This window comes from Thunnus albacares, chromosome 16, assembly GCF_914725855.1.
Source record: "Thunnus albacares chromosome 16, fThuAlb1.1, whole genome shotgun sequence".
In the NCBI taxonomy this organism is placed as follows: domain Eukaryota; kingdom Metazoa; phylum Chordata; class Actinopteri; order Scombriformes; family Scombridae; genus Thunnus; species Thunnus albacares.
Window position 1 is genome coordinate 29,539,732 of NC_058121.1, and position 21,850 is coordinate 29,561,581.

General features: G+C 39.0%; 1 protein-coding gene and 1 long non-coding RNA gene across 11 annotated transcripts in view; one reads left to right on the top strand and one right to left on the bottom strand.

Annotated features, from left to right (window-relative positions):
- Positions 1-21,850, bottom strand: part of kif26aa (kinesin family member 26Aa) — a 69,487-nt gene that overhangs the window by 32,748 nt on the left and 14,889 nt on the right. For 7 of the 10 annotated variants that reach the window (XM_044376307.1, XM_044376298.1, XM_044376300.1 and 4 more), the window contains one exon: positions 13,968-14,092. In XM_044376307.1, the coding sequence (XP_044232242.1) occupies positions 13,968-14,092 (125 nt within the window). Of the gene's footprint in view, positions 794-13,967; positions 14,093-21,850 lie in introns of those variants that run through there. The other 3 variants (XM_044376306.1, XM_044376304.1, XM_044376303.1) reach the window with 1 other exon arrangement.
- LOC122999509 lies at positions 16,633-21,179 on the top strand. Its single transcript, XR_006407753.1, has 2 exons — positions 16,633-17,582; positions 19,325-21,179. It is a non-coding gene; the product is annotated as an uncharacterized LOC122999509 (long non-coding RNA).

The following is a 21,850-nucleotide window of genomic DNA, read 5'->3' on the forward strand; positions in this document are numbered from 1 at the left end:
TGAGGATATTCCATCAGATTCCAGTCGTCCGTGTGTAAAAACTCTTGGTCTGTTATCTCAGTTTCATCTCTGACATGAAGTCTGGAGCTTCGGTCTGTCCGAGCGGCTGGAAGTTTTCAGAGAAAATCAAGTTGTGTTGAAACATGATCCACAAAAAAAACAAGATAAACTGGAGAAATGCTGCAGAGATTCCAGGAGGTTTTTAGTTCGGTTTCCGTTCCTCCATCCTGGAGCCGAACGCTGCACCTTTAAACCTTAAAACTCAGATCTCTCCATCTGGTCTCGTAGCTCCTGTTTCCTCCCTTTTCTTTTTCTTCTTCTTCTCTCTTTTCTACATTTTCTCATTGCTGAACCTCCTCTTCTTCCTCTGCACCTTTCTTTCCCCCCTCTTGATTTATTCCCCCCGTCCTGTCTTCTCTTCCTTCATCTTTCTTTTCCTTTCAATCTACGTGTTTTTTTGCTCCTTTACCTCCTCTTCTCTCTCTCTCTCTCATATTTTTCCCTTCCCCACCTCTTCCTTCCTCTCTCCTGTAGCTCCTCAGTCTGTTCGGACTCCTGCAGTATCGCAATGCTTTCCCCCCTCCACCCCTCTGTCCTTCCTCCTCCCTTCCTCCTCCTCCTCCTCCTCCTCCAACTCCAGGAGAGAGAGAGAGGGGGATGAAGGGAAGGAGAGCAGCAGCAGTAGAAGGAGGGAGGATAAAGGATCAAAAACAGAGGTAGAAATAAACGGGTGAATGAAGAGCGGGTGGATTCCTGCCTCTCACTGCTGTTGTTGCCGGGAAACACTGGTGATGCTCCAGCCTCCCTCCCTCCCTCCCTCCCTCACCTTCCCTCGCTCTCTCTCTCTCTCTCCCCTCACAGCTCCGCCTCCAACGTTGTGTCGGTACACAGCAGCCGTGAAAACCGCCGCTGGTCGCCCTCACACACCCTCTCTCTCTCTCTCTCTCTCTCACACACACACTTGACATGCTACATGAATACTTCATGAGATGACAGACCTCCCCAACACACACACACACACACACACACACACACACACACACACACACACACTGCTGGACTTCAAAGACACTGTGTGTGTGTGTGTGTGTGTGTGTGTGTGTGTGTGTATGTGTGTGTGTGTGTGTGTATGTGTGTGTGTGTGTGTGTGTGTGTGTGCGTGTGTGTGTGTGTGTGTGTGTGTGTGTATGTGTGTGTGTGTGTGTGTGTGTGTGTGTGTGTGTGATGGAGACCAAACTGGAGAATAAAAATCAATTCTGAGCTGTAAAAAAAATTTTCAAAATAAACAACCGATCCTTCAAATTAAAAGACAAAATACACAGTTGATCCAGAACGACACAAACACGGTGAGTTATTTTTTTTATTTGCCTCTGAAATTTGTGCATAAAACAACCTGAGTAGAAACATCAGTTTTATCTTTTTTATCTCATGATTTTTCCTCCTTTTATCACTGTAGTTTTTTATTGTTTATTGTATTTATTTATCTTTCTTCTTTCTTTTAATATTATAAAACATCTTTATTTGCCTGCTTGTTTGTTTGTTTGTACCTCTTTCTGTAAAGCACTTTATGTTATGAAAGGTGCTCTATAAATAAAGTTTATTATTATTATTGTTGTTATTTCCTGTCCGTCCTGCAGATGGATCCTCCTCTAATCTTCCTGAACTTTCTTCTGTTATTTCTGTATTTGAACGGCGGATGTGAGGACGGAGGATTATTGTCGTCCAGACTGTGAAGACCTCTGAGGATAATATCAGGCTGTACAAATCAATCAGCTACAACACAGCTTTTCAGTTATTTCAGTAAAAATGTCAAATATTTCTTGTTTCCAGCTTCATAAATCTGACATGTTGATGATAAACTGAATATCTTTGTAAATTAAATATCTTTTAAGGATTTTAGGCGGCGGTCAGACCTGTGATAAAACAGTGCAGAGAGCTGCGTTGGTGTCTGAGACAATAAAATATAATCCAGGATGTTGAAAAACCAGCACGGCGGTCTGTAACATGCAGCACAAACAGCTGCTGACATCAGCAAAACTGGTCAGCTTACTGGTCATACTGGTAACCAGCCTGTTAATGATAATAATAATAATAATGTAGTTACCAGTAACCGTAGCAGTGCTTAAAATTTATATTCATGACATGATTCAAACCACTCTCAATGTTTTTTATCTTGTTCGACAGTGTCCTGTGTTTTTGTCGTTATGTCTCCCCGCGCTCTTCTTCATCTTCTCAATTTCTTCAACGTTCTGCCCCTGCAGTCACCTGAAAGAAAACAAACAAGACCAGATTAAACTGTTAGATCAGGTTGATTATGGAGAAACTGTCTGACTGCTGTATTACACCCTCGTCCTGTCTGTGATCTGACTTCTCTCATATGAGAACAGCGACTGACAGCCATGACAGCCTGCGCTCACCTGACAGCGGCGGGGGATTAAAAAACACCTACGTCTGATAACTTCTACTGTCAAAAACCAAAACAAAATCCTGTAATATATTCAGAAAGATCATTATGAAATATACACACATATATATATATATGTTCACATCCGTCCCTGTGCTTAATCAAGCTAAACATCATATTATGTGTCATGAAAACAAACTCACTGGAGACACTAATCCTGCCGGGTTGTGACAACTTCGACATTCAAATTTGATTTTAAAACAATAATTCAATTTTTTCATCAGTAAACATACCTCTCAGTGCCTTCAGTTCTGTGGAGGTAAAGTTTGGACCCTCGGTGGTTGGGCTCCTTGTTTTCAGGGTAGCTGTCCCCCCACATGTCCACAGCTAGCTGCTTTACAAAGAGGGAGTCTGCAGAAAATACTCCAGTTCTATGGGTACAGATGCACTAATCACTTACTATTGGCTAATGCCTCAGCACTGTGACAGTATGGAAATGTGACAGCTGAAATGGTCCGTAATTGGAGCTCATTTGTACTAGGTAACGTCAGCTAGTTTGTACTAGCTAACTTTAGCTATAAGTTGTACTAGCTAATGTTAGCTATAGTTTGTACTAGCTAACTTTAGCTATAATTTGTACTAGCTAACGTCACCTAGTTTGTACTAGCTAACTTTAGCTATAAGTTGTACTAGCTAATGTTAGCTATAGTTTGTACTAGCTAACTTTAGCTATAATTTGTACTAGCTAACTTTAGCTATAAGTTGTACTAGCTAACGTTAGCTATAGTTTGTACTAGCTAACTTTAGCTATAAGTTGTACTAGCTAACGTTAGCTATAGTTTGTACTAGCTAACTAACTAACAAAACATTGACTAAGTTATAACATGGCTCAGTTCAAATGAGCAAACTGGCTAAGTTAGCGTAACTCTCCAGGGTCATATGAAGCACTGGATCAGTCTGCATGTGATTTTAGCCTCTTTATATAAAAAACAAAAACAAAACAAACAAATACATGTCGGACAGTTTATTAAAAGAGCTTTAAATGATAGATAATTAACAGGCAGATATACTCACAGTCAGCATTTGCTGTCGGTGAACAAAGAAAAAACCACCAACTGTGGTAACTAGACGTCACACTACGCATGTCCTAAACTCAGAGCAGGGCCCAAGTTACACCACCGGTTGGTCAATGGTGTAACTTCCTGTATCTGTTCCAAATTAAAAGCCTTAGTGTTTCGTATAGTGTCTTGTTTTTTAGGCGTGGAGCATCATACTGAGACACAGCCAGTCAGCGCAGCTACGGCTCACTGCCTTGTTAAATAACGTTAGCGCTGCATTAATCAATCAGGGACGTTTAAGTCACATGTTTCCTGTATGACATCATTTATTCACTAAATCTGTTTCATTTCGCTTTTATCCAAACGTCAATTTTTACACCTCATCCAATCGGAAAAACTTTTTCTGTTGTATTTCAACTTTTTTCTGAATTTCCAGAGTTTCCATTCACGTTTTTTTTATGTGCAAATTGAAAAAGCAAATAAAAAAGTGTGGACAAAAAGATGTGGAGCCGTTATTTTCAAGTTATTACTACAGTTCACTGTTTGCCAAACATCCTGAAATATCACATTAAAGAGTTTCCTGTCTGATCTTTAACAGCAGCTTTGTGGATAAAAATCAAATATAAACGAGCAAATAAATGATGACATCATGAATCATGTGACTCTGTGTGGAGCGATGATGATGAGGAGACTGTAACCTTCCTCACATCAATACATGAAACTAACAGAAACGTCATATTTCCACCATGTTTTCCGTCCTTTGACTGTTTTAATGACGTCGTCTCTTCTTCTGCAACGGTTTAATGGCAGCGACTGGAGAATTAGCGCCACCTGCTGTTTAACAACACAACAGCAGTGGATGCAAACAAACATTAAGGACATTTTTTTTGTATTTTAAATCAATTAAAGATCAATTAAAGATATAAATCTTTGATCTCTGACGTTTCACAAACCAATGAAAGATAAATATTTAAAGATATAAATTGATCCACAATCAGTTTTCTTCTTCTCTCGGACCTGCAGCTGATCAGCACCTGTCTGCAGGTTGATGCTGACCTCACCTCGTATTGATCGGTGTCTGGTTCAGAGTATTGATCAGGTTCCTGACTGGATGTGGATCCTCACTGATACTTTGACTCTTTCTTTGTGTCTCTTTCAGATTTCATACAGTTTTTCCTTGAAAACATTGATCTGCACCTCTGACCACTCATCATCTGTTCAATCACAAACCTTCCTCATGTAGAGACGTTTCTTCTGGCGACTCCACAGTCTGAATCTAATAACTCAGTTTGAATCGTTTTTATCTTTCTGTTTGGACATTTCTGTTTTAACATTATTCAGATAAACAGCAGAGCAGCAACGTTTCATACAATCTGAAACTTTTGTATCAAATTGTAGCAGAAAAATGTACCAGAGCAAAAAACTCTCTCTTGTAAATAAAAAGGGAGTCAGAGGTTCTTTACTACCGGCAAAAAAGGGGAGCAATCAGCACTTTTACAAAGAACCAAATCGCTCCAAAGGTTTTTTCTTTGGGGTTCATTGTTTTTATGCCCTTGGGTCGGCTTAGGTCACACCTTATCATCCACCCTCCCTAATTTTTGACCAATTATTATGTTACTTTTATCTCCGTCACTCGTTGTTGGTCAAAACTCTTCAAAACAGGTTTTGAGGTGTTTGAGGATATGTACTGGCATATTCAATTCTACCTGATTATATCCAATTTTTATATAAGTATTGGGAATCATTTTACACCATTATTGCCAAGTTGTCTTCTGGCCTTTTATTTTTTATAAGTTATTCTAGTCATTTTACAGTCTTATTTCTTGATCTCCTCCAGAGAGTATTTTTAAAAGGTGAAGACTTTAATGCAGACCCAAGCAAAGTGACCATGCCTCTATACGTACAGTGTGATTAAATATGGTTCATGAGATTATAACTACACCAATACAAATTGTATCACACTTGCCCTTATTGCTTATCAAAATCAATCTGCACACCAATGACATTTAATGAAATACACCACAAAACACTTGATGCTATAAAAGAAACGTAAGTCTAGAACCATCAGCGGGGGGGGGGGGTTCGCCGTCTGCCCCGTTTAGGCGGATTGCTTCGTCTTTAGCGGCTCCTGGTCGACTCTTTGTCAGCATGAAAGATGAGGATTTAATGGAGATTTAAAAATGGACTAAATATAATTGAAAAGTTATGTTTACTTCAGACTACAGCTCTGATTTGTGTCCATAAATATAATTCAGGTTGAAGAGGAAGATCACTCCCAACAGTTTGTAGACTTCGGGGGATATTTAGTAAAAACCTTCGAGGTTTAAGCTTTTACCATCACTGCAGTGTTTTCAGTTTAACGTGGCATTTACTAAGATGTAAAGGAATTGAGTGCAGTATAAAACAGGATAAAAAAGATCCTCCGTGTTCAGTGTTTCAGTGCCTTCAGGCTGTTAAAAGCTCTCCGGTCCTGAAATAAAAAGGTCCAGGTTTTTGTCTCAGCAGGGCGAAGGACTCACAGAGGCTCTTCAGCCCAGAGCAGACTCTCTGGATGTGGGTCACATTTCTCCTCTTACGGCTGCAGCTGATGTATGAGCTCTGTCAGGGTTGACAGTCTGAGCTACTTTATGATAAAAAAACATCCTCCTTATTCTCTGCACTGAGTCTCACCTGCTGTATGAAGGAGGTGGACACAATAATGTGAACACACGTGTGAATATTTACTCGTTTTCCATGAAAATAAACAACACACAAACATATCTTTCTAGCAAATGAGCTCAATATAAATGAAAACTATTAAAAGTCGGCAGAATGAAGGTCATTAGACAGTTTGTGTGTCAGTAACAAACTGCATCATTAATAAGCCTCCTGTTATTGTTCAAGTGGTATTTTGGTGCATGAATGCAGCTCTGAACACATTCAGACGGGAGTTAATCCCTGCTGCACCTCTGTTTGGCCTCTGAGATTTAAGCTTAGAGGCTCTTCTTCAGTGCAGGAAGTCGATACAAAGGCTCGGGCCAAAAGCCAGAAATCCACTTTGGGGAACTCGACCCTCCTCAGCGGGGAGCTGGGTTTGATATTCAGCTCATTTTGGGGGGGGGGGTTTCACTGGGGAAACAGAAACTCATGGATGCTGCTGCACAAGTTTCTGGTTCTCACATCTGCAGTTTGAGTTATAAACGTCCCTGAACTCGGACCGGACCTGCAGACAGCTGCTGAACATCCTGACAGGGAGACGTTCCACATGTTCCACACCTCGCTCTGAATTATTGAGGACTTCTTCTTCTTCTTCTTCTTCTTCTTCTTCCTCCTTCCTCTTTGTTTCTGATGATGGAGCTTGAAGCTGAATGAGGTATGAGCTTCATACGAGAAGACATCCAACATTCATGTTTTCATTATTATCTCATCACAGAGAGAGATCTTCCTTTCTGAATTTAAACACTCAGCTCCTCTTTTCAAAGACTCTCCGTCCTCCTCATGAAGAGCATGAAGAGCATGCAGCAGTGCAGATCATGCAGATAATGTACACCATGTACATTGGCGGGGCGTTGGGGGGGGCGTTGACTTGTGACTTTGCCATCGTGAGGTTTGTCACTAATAATTACAACCGCAGTCCAGCAGCTTCCAGCCAGAGTCCTGGTGAACTCATCCAAACCTCCTGGACCAGCTGGACCCCCCCTCAACCCCTCCTCAACCCCCCCCTCCCCCCCACCCTGCTTTCATGTGGCCTCTCTGGCTGCTTCATCTGAAGTGAGACTCAGTTCCTGCTGTGCAGCTGCCTGCAGGGGGGACTGGATGTTTTGTCAGGATCCAATAGGAGCTCATGTTGAAGCCATCGACCCCCCAGCAGGGCTCCATGTCTGGGCTGAACAGAGTTAATGGAGGGTGGTGGTGGTGGGGGGGGACCTTTTAAATAAAAGGTCAGAATTGTGTGTTGAAAATAAACTGAGTTTGACAAGTCTGATGGCGGCGTGCGTCTGTTATATTCTGGTTTATCAGGACATGTCGGCTTCAGAGAATAGAATCTATTAGAAATAAATAAAAACTGACACCCACCTTATTTAAAAAACAAACGAATATATAATTAGCTAGCTGTCTCTCTCAGATGATACAGTTGGTTTAAATGTTACTTCTTGTGACAGCAGGTGTCGCTGCAGGTCCAGTAAGAGCAGAATGACGACGGTCAGACGCTGATTCACTGTAAAAATGTGGTGTAAAACGACTTCGAGTGACTCTACTAGACGTTAGATTTGTGGACTAGCATCTGTTGTTTACAGATCAAAGTGATGCAACAATGTGGAAATCATAGCTGTCGGTTTCATCCTCATTCTGGAATAACAAGGAACAGAATCGGCTCCGTATGTGACGGGAAACTGTTTAGTTTTGACTCCACGGCTGGAAGTGACGTCACAGTGAGTTTGTTTTCTGACGCTGTAATGATGGCGGCCGTCAGCTGATGTTGGTTCATGTAAACAGAAGGACTTGGTGCTGCAGGGAGGAGAGAGATAATATACGTAGGGCTGTTTTTTTATTGTTTATTTAATGGTTTTGTTTCATCATTTTCATGCATTTGACAGTTCAGCAATGCAGTAATATTCAGTAATATGATTGAAACTGTAGAAGACAGTATCCAGTTTAATTTAAATATTTTAAACTTTCATACGTAGGTAATTACGTCATGATATCATGAATATGCAAATTAGCACGTGATGTCATCCAGCTACTGAGTGACGTCACCAAACAGCTACGACACATGTTCTTATGAATATAAACTGGATGTTATTGATTGATTATTAATAATCCTACTTTTATCTGTTTCAGCTCTTTATTGAACAGTTCAGTGAATTGAACCAACTATTCAAACACTAATTATATTTCAGCCTACTTGTAATTAACTATTTTCAGTCACTAACATGTTGAAATATTACAGCTGTGATTTATTGTTTTATTGTTTATAATAAATCTTATTTGTCTTTTTATTTCCTTCTTAATATAACTGTGTGGAAGTATTGATCAGAGTTTGGTAATCAGCTGGTGAGATGACGGGTTTGTACAGAGAATAAAACAAACATTAATGTGTGTGTGATGTCGTGTTGCTGTTGTGTGTATCGGTGTGTTAGCAGAGGGGATTGTGGGATTTCTCTGGACGTGAAAACATGCAAATTGACAAACAGATGGAGCGACAAAGAACTCGCTGCTATATTGTAATAACCCACGCTCCTCTGGAAGCGCTCTCATATTGGGATGCTAATGCGGTCGTCCCCTGTTGAATCTCCAACTGTCGGCTTCCTCCTGCTTCTTGGCAGGAAGCCGAACCCTCGTCTTCCTCTCAAACACACACACACACACACACACACACACACACACACACACACACACACACACACACATCCTGTTTCTGGCGTCTGTTCAACGTTTTCTCTTTTCTTTCTTTCTTTTCTCTGCTGCATGAAGATATTTCACATTCATACGTTTATTCTTTATGCCATTTTTTAAATTTATACATTTTGCAAACCAGCATCAGTTTATAGATGATTTCCTTCCTGAACTATCAATCAATCACTCTGATCATCAATCAATCGTTTCATATTCTCAGATGGAAACGTTTGCTGCTTGTTTTTTGTCACATGTGACAATAAACTGAGAATCTTTTCATTTAAATAAACATTTAAAACCAAGGAAATAATCAGCAGATTAATCAATAGTGAAAATGATCATTACGTCCAGTCAGCTGCTGGTTTCACTTCATGTCTATGAAAAGTCTGATGTTTATTATTATTATTATTATTATTATTAAACTGCAGCCTCTAAATACCATTACAACTGGTTTCCTGTTTGTTCTGCTCAGAGTAAATATGATTGATTAGTTTTAACAGCTTCAGTTCAATATAAACTTTATATTCTGCTTTAAATCAAACAGGAACATCACAGCGTCATGTTGATGTTATTGAGACGTTTTCCTGTTGACTCACATAATAAAAGAAACGTCAGTAAATCAGCTGATTCGTTTGTTTAGAAGAGCTGCAGGTCGAAGCGTTTCATCCTCTAACAGATGATCTTCATCATCATCATGAACACATGTTGACCAGCTGCTTTATTTCCAGTCGTGCATATTGATCCCAATTTGTTACCAATAACTCACGTGATGTTATTGTTTATTCTCTTTGTGATGCAGATTCATTTAACAGTTTTAGATTATAACTGGAACTTTCTGCTTTAATGGGACAAAAGATAAAGACGGCAGATGAGACGGATGATGATGATGATGATGATGATTGAAAGGAAGGATGTGTGATGATATCGTTCAAAGGAAGAGCTGGCGAAGCTCTTATTTTGTAGACGTTTATTAGACGATAAACCATCGGGTCCGTTCCATGTATAAAGATGGTCTGGGTAACGTACCCCTGTCGGTGCATAGCTTATACGAGGTTACACATCTGTATCTTATCACATGAATAACACAGGTTTTCCATGGGCACTAGGTCAGTTAGGAGCCATCCAATCAAGTGATTGACAGCTGCCTCACAACATATTATGTATCATTACAAACCACATCTGGAACAGTTCCAAACTTGACCATAAACCCATTATTTGTATTTAAAGGTCCCCCCAAGAAGGACTTTATCATATTACCTAAAATGACATGCAAATTATGGAATGTTTATGTCACATGTCCAACATCCAAAATCAGTGAAATACATAGGGTCAGATAAAAGTCATACTAACAATGATGATGATGATGATGATGATGATGATGATGATGAGGCAGATTTGAACCTGTGTGTCTGTCGGTTTTAGTTTTTTTTTGATTTGCAGGTGTGTTTGAGGCGAGTTCAGGGTCGGTCGTAGCTGCTGAGTCAGATCTCTGGTGGCAGTAAGTAACTGAACTCTGCTGACTCATCGTCAGCAGATGAACCGTCGTCCTGCGGCTCGGCTTCAGATGAGACCAACAAATCAAACCGACCGCGTTTTTTCTATTCCAGTCCTGATGAAGGTTTCAACTGAAAACATCATCTGAGAAGTGAAGCGTCTGATTTCTACTTTTTAAAAAACCACCAGTGAATCAGTGAGTCGGGTTTAAAAACCTCCTCAGATGTTTGACTCCACAGCCGACATTTTTAATTTGACCTCTTCACCCACACGAGCAGAGAAATTACAGCTGCTCAGTCGACCGTTTCAGCAGCAATTATACATCCTGACAGACTGAACACAGACGGCCGAGCAGGTCTGTCTCACTATGTACGTTGATATGATTATTGATCCCTGTACTCTTTGTGTTTCCCTGGATACCAACATGGCGAACATCTTAATTTACTGCACACGAACATCCAGAAAATCATCAAGAGAAAACAAACCTTACAGTCTCCTCCTCCTCATCATCATCATCATCATCGCTCCACACAGATCTGATGTTTTCAGCTCTTCAGTCACATGATTCATGATGTCATGCTTTCCAGGATCAGAACTTAAAGTGTTCATATTCAGCTTTTAGTGGTTTCCTGTTATTTATATCCTGCTCTGATGTCGGATGTTAAACATGATCAAAGTTCCAAAACTTGAGGTGAACGTGTGTAGAAATGCTGCCTGCAAGTCAGAACTCAGGGCTTCAACCTGCTTTCTGATGCTTCATTTTTGATGTTTTTTTTCTACCTTGCAGACGAGATGACATCAACTTGTCGCACGTGCTCGTAAACAGCTGTCTGTTCTGTAGCCTGGGTTGCTAAGGTGGTTGCTAGGGTGGTTGCTAAGGTGGTTGCTAAGGTGTTTCCATGTGTTGTTCAGCTCCAACATGTACGGATGGATTTGAGAAGTTGACATTTGGAGTAAAGAAGGAGAAAAAGAAGTGAAATCCTGCTACTATAGTTTGTTTACGTAGCCTCCGGAGCCGGAGGAAGCTTCCTGAAGCTGACCAATCAGAACAGAGCGGGCTCATCAGGAGGCGGGCCTTAAAGAGACAGGAGCTAAAACGGCCTGTTTCAGACAGAGGCTGAACTGAGGGGCTGCATAAAGGACCAGTAGAAGATAAATAAGCAGTTTTTATTCCAGTAGAGCCCCAGAATATAAATATAGAGCTGGAGATGTGCAGAATATTTGTCCTATAAATGAGTAAAATTATGATTTATAATCAGTAAATATGACACAGCTGACTCTGTGTGTGTGTGTGTGTGTGTGTGTGTGTTCAAAGCCTTCAAAGATCCTCAGATAAAAGCAGAGTGACTCTTCACTCGCTCCTCTCAGCCCTCAACCATCCTCTGACAGATGCATGCTGGGTAGTCTTTGAAGTGTATGTGGGTAATATGGACCCTGAGATCCGTCTGAAGGGTTTCAGCTGAGCTCAGGATGTCTGAAAAACACCTGACTGGCAGATAACAAGAGAATCACTGAAACCCAACCCGTTAAAGCTCCCACACCTCCATGTTCCACTGATTCACCTGTTGAGACTGTGAACACTGTGCTGCTTTTATTGACACATCAGCTGCTTTAAAGTTGATATTTTAAACTTGTTAGCAAACAGTTGTTTATTTCCACATCCAGCAGCTACGGAGCAACATTATCATTCATGTGGAGTCGTGTTTCTCTTTTAGCTGTTTTTACTCTCCACCAACTCCTGAGGGAAATATCTGGCTCTTTAGCTGCTAAATGCTCCACTATGTTCACCAGCTAGTCTCCAGCTAACTGAGCAGGTAGTGTTCAGCAGCTTTTTACTCTGAAAACGACGCTATGAGACGCTGAGAGTGAACCAGAACAGTAAAGTTGCAGCCGGACAGATAAACAATGAGCTGAAACTCACTATAAAGCTCCATAAAGCCGAGAGGAGCTGCAGAGTCACTGTAGGTTCATCACTACGAGCCAATAACACATCACTCACTGTAGAGATCAGACTGAGGAGCAAAGAAATATAAATTATAGTTGATTTATAACCAAAAATATCAAATATTTGCTAGTTGCAGCTTCTCGGATGGAAGCATTTTAAGCTTTTCTGTGTCATAAATGATCATAAACTGATCATCTTTGGATTTTGGACGGTTGATAAAAACTAAATATTTGAATATGTGTTGAGTGCAAAGATAATAGAACCACAGCGGCATCATGGGAAATATGTCAGGTCAGAATAAACAGGAAGTATCATTATAAATGTAGCGGTTGAAGGACGACTGCATTTATAACCTTTAACTAACTCACAAAGCAAACTCATGATTAATAATTAACGAGTGTCTATAATGAACCTTCATGTGATGATAATGATCATAAATTATTCTGGAAGCTACATATTATATCAATATTATATAAAGTTAAAGATCTTCTAAATCAAGCCTCATTATAAACTGTTCTTTATAGTTTCATATATAACTTACTGTAAACAGAACTACGACCAACAAACTCACTGTTCATTAAACTAAAGGCTGTCGAACAGTTCAAATGATGTTTTTATTATTTTTTTAAATGCACTCGTCTTTAATATGAATTCATATGTTGTATATTCACGTTCTTCTATTTCTACCTGAAGCACTTTGTAACTCTGCTGTTGGAAAGTCTTATAAATAAAATAGTTCATGTTTGTTGTGTAAGACTCAGATCTGAACAGCAGCTGTTGTTGAGAAGTGATCGTTTGTTTATCAGACGAGGAAACGCCGTTCAGTCTTCAGACCTCGTCACACTCCAACCCTCCTGAAGCCCGAAGAGCCGCCGCCGCCGCTCGCTGCTCGTCTGACAGATTCAAACCGGATAAAAATAGTAAATCTGCCAATTAGATCCTGCTGGGAGACGAGTGAGAGTTTGACTGTCGAAGGCTTTTCTCACCAGCGAGACTCAACCAGGAAGGAACTTTTTCATTTATTGATCCCTGCGGAGGAATTCATGAGATTCTCTTCTTCATGAGAACCAAAAGTAGAAACATGTTCTGTAGGAGACTAAAGCTTTAAACTTTCTTCTTAAAAATCCCTGAAAGCATCGCAGCAGGAAGTGATGCGACGCTCATTGTCTCATTGTTTTTAGAAACATTTCCTCAAATTCAGCCTGACGGATGTTTGGAAACTAAAAATAAAGAAAATGTCCTGAAGGAAGCTCATGAGATGTGGTTGAAAGCTGAAGGTGTAAAAATGCTTCATTAATATTATATAATATGTAAAAAGGTTTTATAAATTCACCCCAAATTTGGACTGAATGAATGGATAAATTAATAAATGAAGGGATTTTAAATATATAATTTTAAAATATATGATAATTTTAAATATATAATCGTATATAATAAATATATCCCTGAATATTCACCTTAACTGAAACATTAAGATCCCTCTAAGGTATAAATGTTTTCATGTTATTTGGTTAATTTTAATATTATTTTAGATCCTTTAATTTTGTCTTTATTCTTCAGCTTCAGCTTGAAATGATGAAATGTTTCCTGAACTTGATGTTTTGGACTCGTGTGATTGACGGGAACTCTACGATATGAATATATATGACAGACTGTTGGGGGGGATGAGGAGCGTGTTGCGTTCACTGACCTGATGAAGAAGGCGGCCGCGGCGGACGGCGTCTGAGTGGTTTGGGTGGCGATGCTGTGAGCTGCGGGTTTGACGTCCTGAGTCGAAGTCTTCATGGTCACGTAATCTCCACCCGCAGGGAAAACCTGACGGACGAGACCAGCACAAGAGTTCAGATCTGACTGTCGACACTTTACTGGGATCCGCTCCAGGTAGTAGATCCAGGTTTCTCAAAAACAGGTTTGAAACTGGGATAAACTGTTAACATGCACAAAACATCAGCAGGATACCAGTGTGCATTAAAACATAGAAGAGTCCTTGAAAAGCAAAGAACATGTAGAGGAAGGAGGAAGTTTAGAGACAGTGTTTGAAGTTTGAAGGTGTAACAGTTTAAAATCAAACTGTTTGGACAATCAGACTCAGTTATTAAGATGTTGGAGCATCGAAATTAATTATTCAACTACAGGAAACAGTTCTGACAGAGCAGGTTGTCACTGTCCTCTGGCTGAATCACACATTTCTATGGAATAAAACTTTTAGGCCAAAACGTCAAATTCAAAACCAAATATGTATTGACTGTGTTTTGGGTTTGTAATATAGTAACATACAGGTTTATTTTTATCTTCTGACCATCAGGTTGAATCATTTCAACTTGTTTTCAGGTGTGAAGCTTCGTCATATAAAACTAATCCCCGACTTTACAGCAGAAATAAACGTTTACAGCAACAACGATACGATAAACAGTTTCAGTCTCTGTAGTTAATTTGTCCAAAAGTCAGATTCTTGTTCTGGCTTCAGAGTACAGTAACGGTTTATTCTTATGTTCATTTCAACTAGTTTTGAAGAAATCTGGTTTATTACCTGTGAAAGAAAATTGAATAGTAGGTTATCATTTTATAAATCTTTTGTATATATGTTACAAATGTTTTCAAACTAAAGAGTCGATGTTTGTTGTCATCTGAATGTGATCTAATGTCATTTTGGGGACACATGTTGGTGAAGAAATGCTGCTCCTAGTCTAGTTGAACTCTTGAACCTGTTTCTATCTGAAGGCTGCTTGCTGACCTCTGGGGTTAGCTAGAGATATCTTTGTCTTAAGCCTGCTGTTTTAGAGACCATACTTGTTTGTAAGAAGGTGTAACAGTTTGTGGAAGTGTCCATTTAGGGACCAGACTGTTTGTAGCTTTGCTCCTGGAGACGTATGAAGCTGTCTAGTTTGAGTTCACAATCTTTAGAGAAAGGACCAGCTGAACAACAAGCTTTCCCTCCAAAAATACAAGATGATTGTATCTTTGTTTGGACATTTGTATAATTGTTACTGATGATGTGATGGATTGTACAGTGTTTACAACAAACCTCAATGTGAGTGAACTGATTTGAGCTGCAGGTTGTTTTTCTCTACAACACAATCTTTCTTTTCTGAACATATGTACATCATTGTCCTCTTGAATAGGATTCTTCTGTTGACTGAAGGCCTGTTTATTCATCACTAGCTATAGATTAACTGCAGCTCCGTCGGTCTCAGAGGAAAACATGGCCGCTGCTGGTGGTTTGTTAGCTTGGTGCAGAATTAGCCGCCCTGGAGGAAGTAGCTCTGGATGAGGAGGTCATTAAGCCTTTAGCTCCGGTCATTAAGCCTGATCGCTGGCATCCAAACGTCCCGTTCTGCTCAATCACAATACAGCTAACAAACCACTGCTGAGAAACGCTAATGACCAGAGAGCACAGAGGTGACGTAAATGTAATTAACTGGCAATGACTTACTGAGATTTCTTTATTATTTAAAGTACAGTATCCCTACAGTAATATACTGTAATATTTAATCAATTATGTGTAGTGATGAGTTTCATTCTAACACTGTAGGATGTAGCCTTCATCCATTAAAACGTCAGTATTTGAAAAATGAATAATTTTGTCTTTAAATAAATGATCTGCTTCTGGTTTCAATAAAGAAAACAGTTGATATGAGAGTGGCTGTAGATAGTTTTATATTCTAAAATATTGGCTAATTTACTCTAAATGTCTTCATATTAAAATAAAATTGAAATAAAGCATCACATATATACTCTGCACCATGTTGTCGTGTTATACATGTGAAGTGACATCCAGTCAAAGGTAGATATTCTATAATTCAGCCTCACAGATTTGGTCTATTTTGAAACTTGGATCTTAAAGTAATTACTTAAAATAAAAGATGTAGTTCAGATTTTTGAGATGTAAATATATTTTTCTTGAAGCTGGTTGATAACTCAGTTTCATGTACAGAACAGACTGTTCACAGTTCTGATCAGATTAATGATAAAAAAGATCCAATTCATCGCAGAGGTGTTAGATTGGATTAAATGTATATTACATAACGTTCTTCCACTAAAGGTCTCAATCAAAGCAATAACAACAGACGGAGTTTGATGGCGTGGTGTAGAAGCTTTGTTCTGGTTCTCCTGGTTTAGATTCCTTCAGTGTTCATCCTCCTCTCCAGAACAAATGGACCAGGTGATCAAAACCGGTAAAAACACTGAATAAAGCAGTTTCACGTTAAAAATCAGTGTTTCTCTGAGGATGTTCGGTGGACGCAGGACGTCCGTTTAAAGATCCAGACATCTGATGACTAAAATCCTTCATCAGGTTAAAAGATACTTAAAAATGACCAAGATCTAAAACGTTTATTGTAAAAATGTGGCTTAAAACCGAATAAAAGTCAATTTATGTTTCTGGTGGACAACCACAACACCGACACATGATCAGCATCATCTTGTGCATGTATAATGAAACGGACGGTTATCTTGATTAAAATTACGGATTTTTCTGCGTTTGAACATTGTTGGAAACATCTGTGATACTGTTAGTACACAACTGAACAAAATATGTAACATAGATCAAGTTGTTTTAATGTGGACCAGTTACATATTATAGCTTTAAGGTCAAGTTCTTCTGTAGCAAACTGGGAAAAGAATTTCTTTGGATGGTTGGATGTCGACAACATCAGTTAGATGTCCATGGCCGTCCACATACTTTTGGCCACATAGTGTAAATTGTCACCCTGAAAGACTCCAGTAGGATTTAAATCCAAACACTGCTGATGTCAGTGTCCTGCTTCACCTCTCACAAAACATATTTTAATTAGCTCCCTTTAGATGGTCTCTGGTTTTTATTTCCAGAAAGACATTTAAATCCAAATTTACTACTTATTTTATTTTTAAAATACAATTAAAATGAAAAATTCTCACCCAGTTGCCCCTCAAATTAACATAAGAAGGATTATTAATTTATCACCAGTAAAATATGTTTTTTAACATCTGATCTTTTGGGTTTTGGAGGTTTTTGCTGCGTCTGTCCTCGTTCTGTCAGGACTACAGCTTTTTACAATCTTTCCTCTTCTTCTTTTTCTTCTTCTCTTCTGTTTCTTTCTTTCCTCCATTCATCCCCGGCTGAGATCCCCGGCCTCGTTACGGTGGATTACCATGGTAACAGGGAGCGGTAAACGGGGAGTCCATTATTCAGCTGTTTGACTGGGACACGCTCGCCAGATAACAGGATTACACAGAGAGCTCCCAGCAGGACGAGCAGACCGCCAGCAACAAAAACACAAACCTGATCTGAGCCGGAAAAAACGTTTTTAACGGCAGAAAACTGCAGGTTTGTTTGGTTCAGACCAGTTTTACTGAGTTACAGATGTATGTTAATCAGAATTATTTAAATGGTTGTATTTGGTTAGTTTAGATTTGATTGACAGGATGGTTTGGGTTAGTTGGGTTGGTTAGATTAGTTTGGGTGGTCTGGTTGAGTTTGTCTGGTTCATTTGGTTCAGTTTGGTTCAGTTTGGTTCATATTGGCTGGTTCTGGGATTTAGTTTAGTTGGTTTAGTTTAATACGCTTCTGTTTAATTTAGTTTGGCTAATAATGTTAGTTTAAGTGTTGGTTTGTTGTAGTTTAGTTATAGTTTGTCTTGATTTGGTTATAGTTGTATTTGGGTTAGTTTAGTTTAGTTTAGTTTAGTTTAATGCTTCCATTTAATTTAGTTTTGGTTAACAATGTTAATTAAAGTGTTGGTTTGTTATAGTTGTTCGGTTTGTTACTTTAGTTTAACTCGGTTAACAATGCTGCATTTAGTTACAGTTGTTTCTGGGTTTAGTTTAGTTTAGTTGCTTGTTAGTTGTGATTTCATTTATTTCAGTTTGGTTAAATGATGTTAGTTTTATTAGAGTTTGTTTTAGTCGGTTAGTTTAGTTATTTTGGCTCCGTGTAGTTTTGTTTGATTGGTTTAATTTGCTCATTTTCATTTGATTTGATTGGTTGATTTAGTTTAGTTTAGTTTAGTTTAGTTTAGCTTAGTTTAGCTTAGTTTAGCTAAGCGTAGCTTAGCTTAGCTTATCTTAGCTTAGCTTAGCTTAGCTTAGTTTAGTTTAGCTTAGTTTAGTTTAGTTTAGTTTGATTAACAATGTTGGTTTCTGTTTAGATTAGTTTAGTTTAGTCTGTTCTAGTTTAGATTAGTTTGGTTTGGTTTAGTCTGTTCTAGTTTAGATTAGTTTGGTTTGGTTTAGTCTGGTCTGGTTTAGATTAGTTTGGTTTAGTCTGGTCTGGTTTAGATTAGTTTGGTTTAGTCTGGTCTAGTTTAGATTAGTTTGGTTTAGTCTGGTCTAGTTTAGATTAGTTGGGTTTAGTCTGGTCTAGTTTAGATTAGATTAGTTTGGTTTAGTCTGGTCTAGTTTAGATTAGTTGGGTTTAGTCTGGTCTAGTTTAGATTAGTTTGGTTTAGTCTGGTCTAGTTTAGAACAGACCCATTGTTCTGGTTTGTTCTGGTTTAGTTTATTTAGTTCTGTTTACTTTTAATCTACTGTATTTTAGCTGGTTTGCTTTGTGTTCCTGCTGGTTCTGTTGGTTCGTCTGGTTGTGAATCAGCTCATTAGCTTCTTGCCAAATGTCCGGTCATGTCGTCTGACTCTTGGCTGCTGACAGAATAATCAGCTTAGTGCCACCTGGTCCTGTTTCTGTTCATCTCAGTGCAGCCACACAACGACTCAAACAGCCTCTAAACTGACATATTCACTGTCTGAAAACATAAAACCGACAACTAAACATACAGCATGTATAAACACAGACCAGCCACATGAAGCTCTGCAGATAATCTGGATAAAATGTTGGTTTGTCTGTTTGAGCTTTTAATAAACAGAAATTAATCTCTTAAACCTGGCGAGTGTTTAGTGTTTAGGATCCATGTGGACATTGAGATTTGATTTCTGTTTATGGAGATCGACGGTTACAATGAGACATGAGAGCTGGTTTGAACGCTGCTCTCACTGAAGGTTTTTATCAGAACAAGCTTTGTCATGTGTTTGTTGTAAAGCAGAAACTCTGAAACCTTCTCGGCTCACACGCAGGGTTTCTATTTTGGTGCCCAAACTCCAGCTGGAGTCAGCAGAGTCGCAGCGTTCTGGGAGATCAGAGGCGACTGGAAGTGGTTGTGGTTTCTCTCCATGTGCTGATGGGGAATAATGAGGTGGATAATGAAGACGTGGGTTCCTGCAGCGGTTGGAGGGTTTACCGGCGCTGCCGTCATCACGCATTAACAGCTGCTCCACCAAAACCATGTGTCTGCAGAGCTGCAATTTACAGGAAGGAGAGAAAAATAATCTCATTTTCCTCAGAATCTGGGTTCATCTGGAGTTACTGGATTCTTGGAAATGGAAGCAAACTGTCAGCTATGATGAAGTCCTGGTCGCTTGTTAACTGGACTGAAGGAGGCGCCACAACAATCCTTCAGAGTCTGAGATGTTACTCGGTTCTGGTTCTGTCTTGAGTTGCAGAAATGTGAGTCTTCTTCTAACAAATGTCCACGAATAGGACTGCTGTCAGGTTAAACCCGGGAAGTCATGTCATTAAAATCACATGACTTCACACATGTGATGTCATAGATTGGGGCGGGGCAATCTTCCAACAGGAAGTACGTCTGTGAAGTCTGGTCAAAGGTCAGTGATGAAGGATTTAGACTGATTTAATGTTAAGGATATAAATCTGTCATAAATGAAGCGATGTTGCTGATTGTTATCAGATTGTGTTTATGATCAAATCCTGCATAAAAATATTCTATAACACGGGGAAAACATGTTTCACATTTTTTATTTCAGTCAGTTTTATTGTCCCATTTTGGAAATTGTGGTTTAAAATGTGGGTCATATATGTTCTTAAATTGGTGAAATATGCATTTCAGCACATTAAATGTGAAATATCAACAGTTATTCTGGGTTTTAGTCTTCTAATGCTTATTTGTTGTTATTTGTCAGCAGATTGCAAATTATATTATCACTAATATTAATACATAATACATAATATAATACATTACAATAACAGCAAAAACAATGTAGTTACTGAAATGACTGAACATCAGTTTGCACTTTGGCCTTAAGTGTTTTTATTATACGTATTAAAGTGATTTAGAGTTTCTCTCAGTGTGAACTGTCCCAAAGTAGGAAAGAAACATAATCTGGAACACTTTTATATTTGTCATTTCTTCTCCTGAGTGTGATATCTGTGTTCTCTCTATTCTGATGTGAGTAGAAAACACTTTGGGGATTCCTGAAGGATTCTGGGTGCAGATGTATAATATGTTGGCTTCATATTGCTGAAGTGCTACATTACTGTAATTCACCTTATTGTATATATTTGTAAATGCTGAATATTTTCTGCTTCTTGACTGTGTTACATAAATCCATCACTATGTTTTAGTGTAAAGTTCTTTTAACATTTACTAAATAAGGTTGTATAATTACCACTTAAATAAACACAGGAAGTGAGTTTGGCATGACGAGCTGTATCAGAAAAAATATCAGTTTTAGGAGACAAAAGATAAAATTATATATATATATATATATATATATATATATATATACTGTGCATATATGTGTTTTAGAGTTAGTAGTATTCATGTAGTTTACAGTGAGATTATGCTAAGCTAACATGTTATTTGGTCATTCAGCCTGATGTTATTGGTTTAGTAATTTGAGTTGTTGTGTTTTTTCTGTGAGCTCAGATCTGTCGGCCATATTTAATGTCACCTCTTTCACTCTTCAATTTAAACGGCTCAGATATTAGCATGCTAACGTTAGCTTCAGCTAGCTTAGCAACAGTTCCAGGTGCAGTTAGTAGCTGTGAATCTTTAGTCACTAGTTTGTAATTTAGTGATGAATAAATCTGCACTTAATAAACTCTGATGTCATAAAAATGAGAAGTTTGAAAGTCGGTTGTTTGTGGTTGTTTTTGAAATAATGTGACGAGATTTAAATTCAGAAAATGACAGCAGATACATTATGGATGTATTCTCTCATATGATGTTCTTTAATTAGCACCAACACATGTTCTTCACAGCAGCCTGGTAGCACTCGGCGGGAGTTTTCGGATCGACAGTCCATTTTTAATAATGTCACAGCGATCGGGGGTTGTGAGGACAGGTGGTGTAAGCAGCGCGGCCCAGGTGATGAATCCACACTGAGCTTTATGAACGATCGGATCGTCTGTGGATCTGCAGCACAGCGAAGAATAAACTCACATTCTTCCAACTGTCATCATATCTGTTCATCTGATGTTTATCTGACTGGTTTATCTCTATAAGTGAGACTGACAGATGGTTTAGTCTGTTGGTCTGTTGAACATCACAACTGCTGGACAAACCTTTTAGTTCAAGGGTTTAATATCACACCTCTGCAAACCCTCCCATTAACATACAGGAGGGCTGAATACTGGGAACACCAGTTAATATAATGAATCCCAGTAGACCATCACCCACTATCACCTGACTTTTTCTTTTAATATTACAACTTTCCAACACATGCTGTCCATTCTGTAGCCTTGGTTGCTAAGGTGGTTGCTAAGGTGGTTGCTAAGGTGTTTCCATGTGTTGTTCAGCTCCA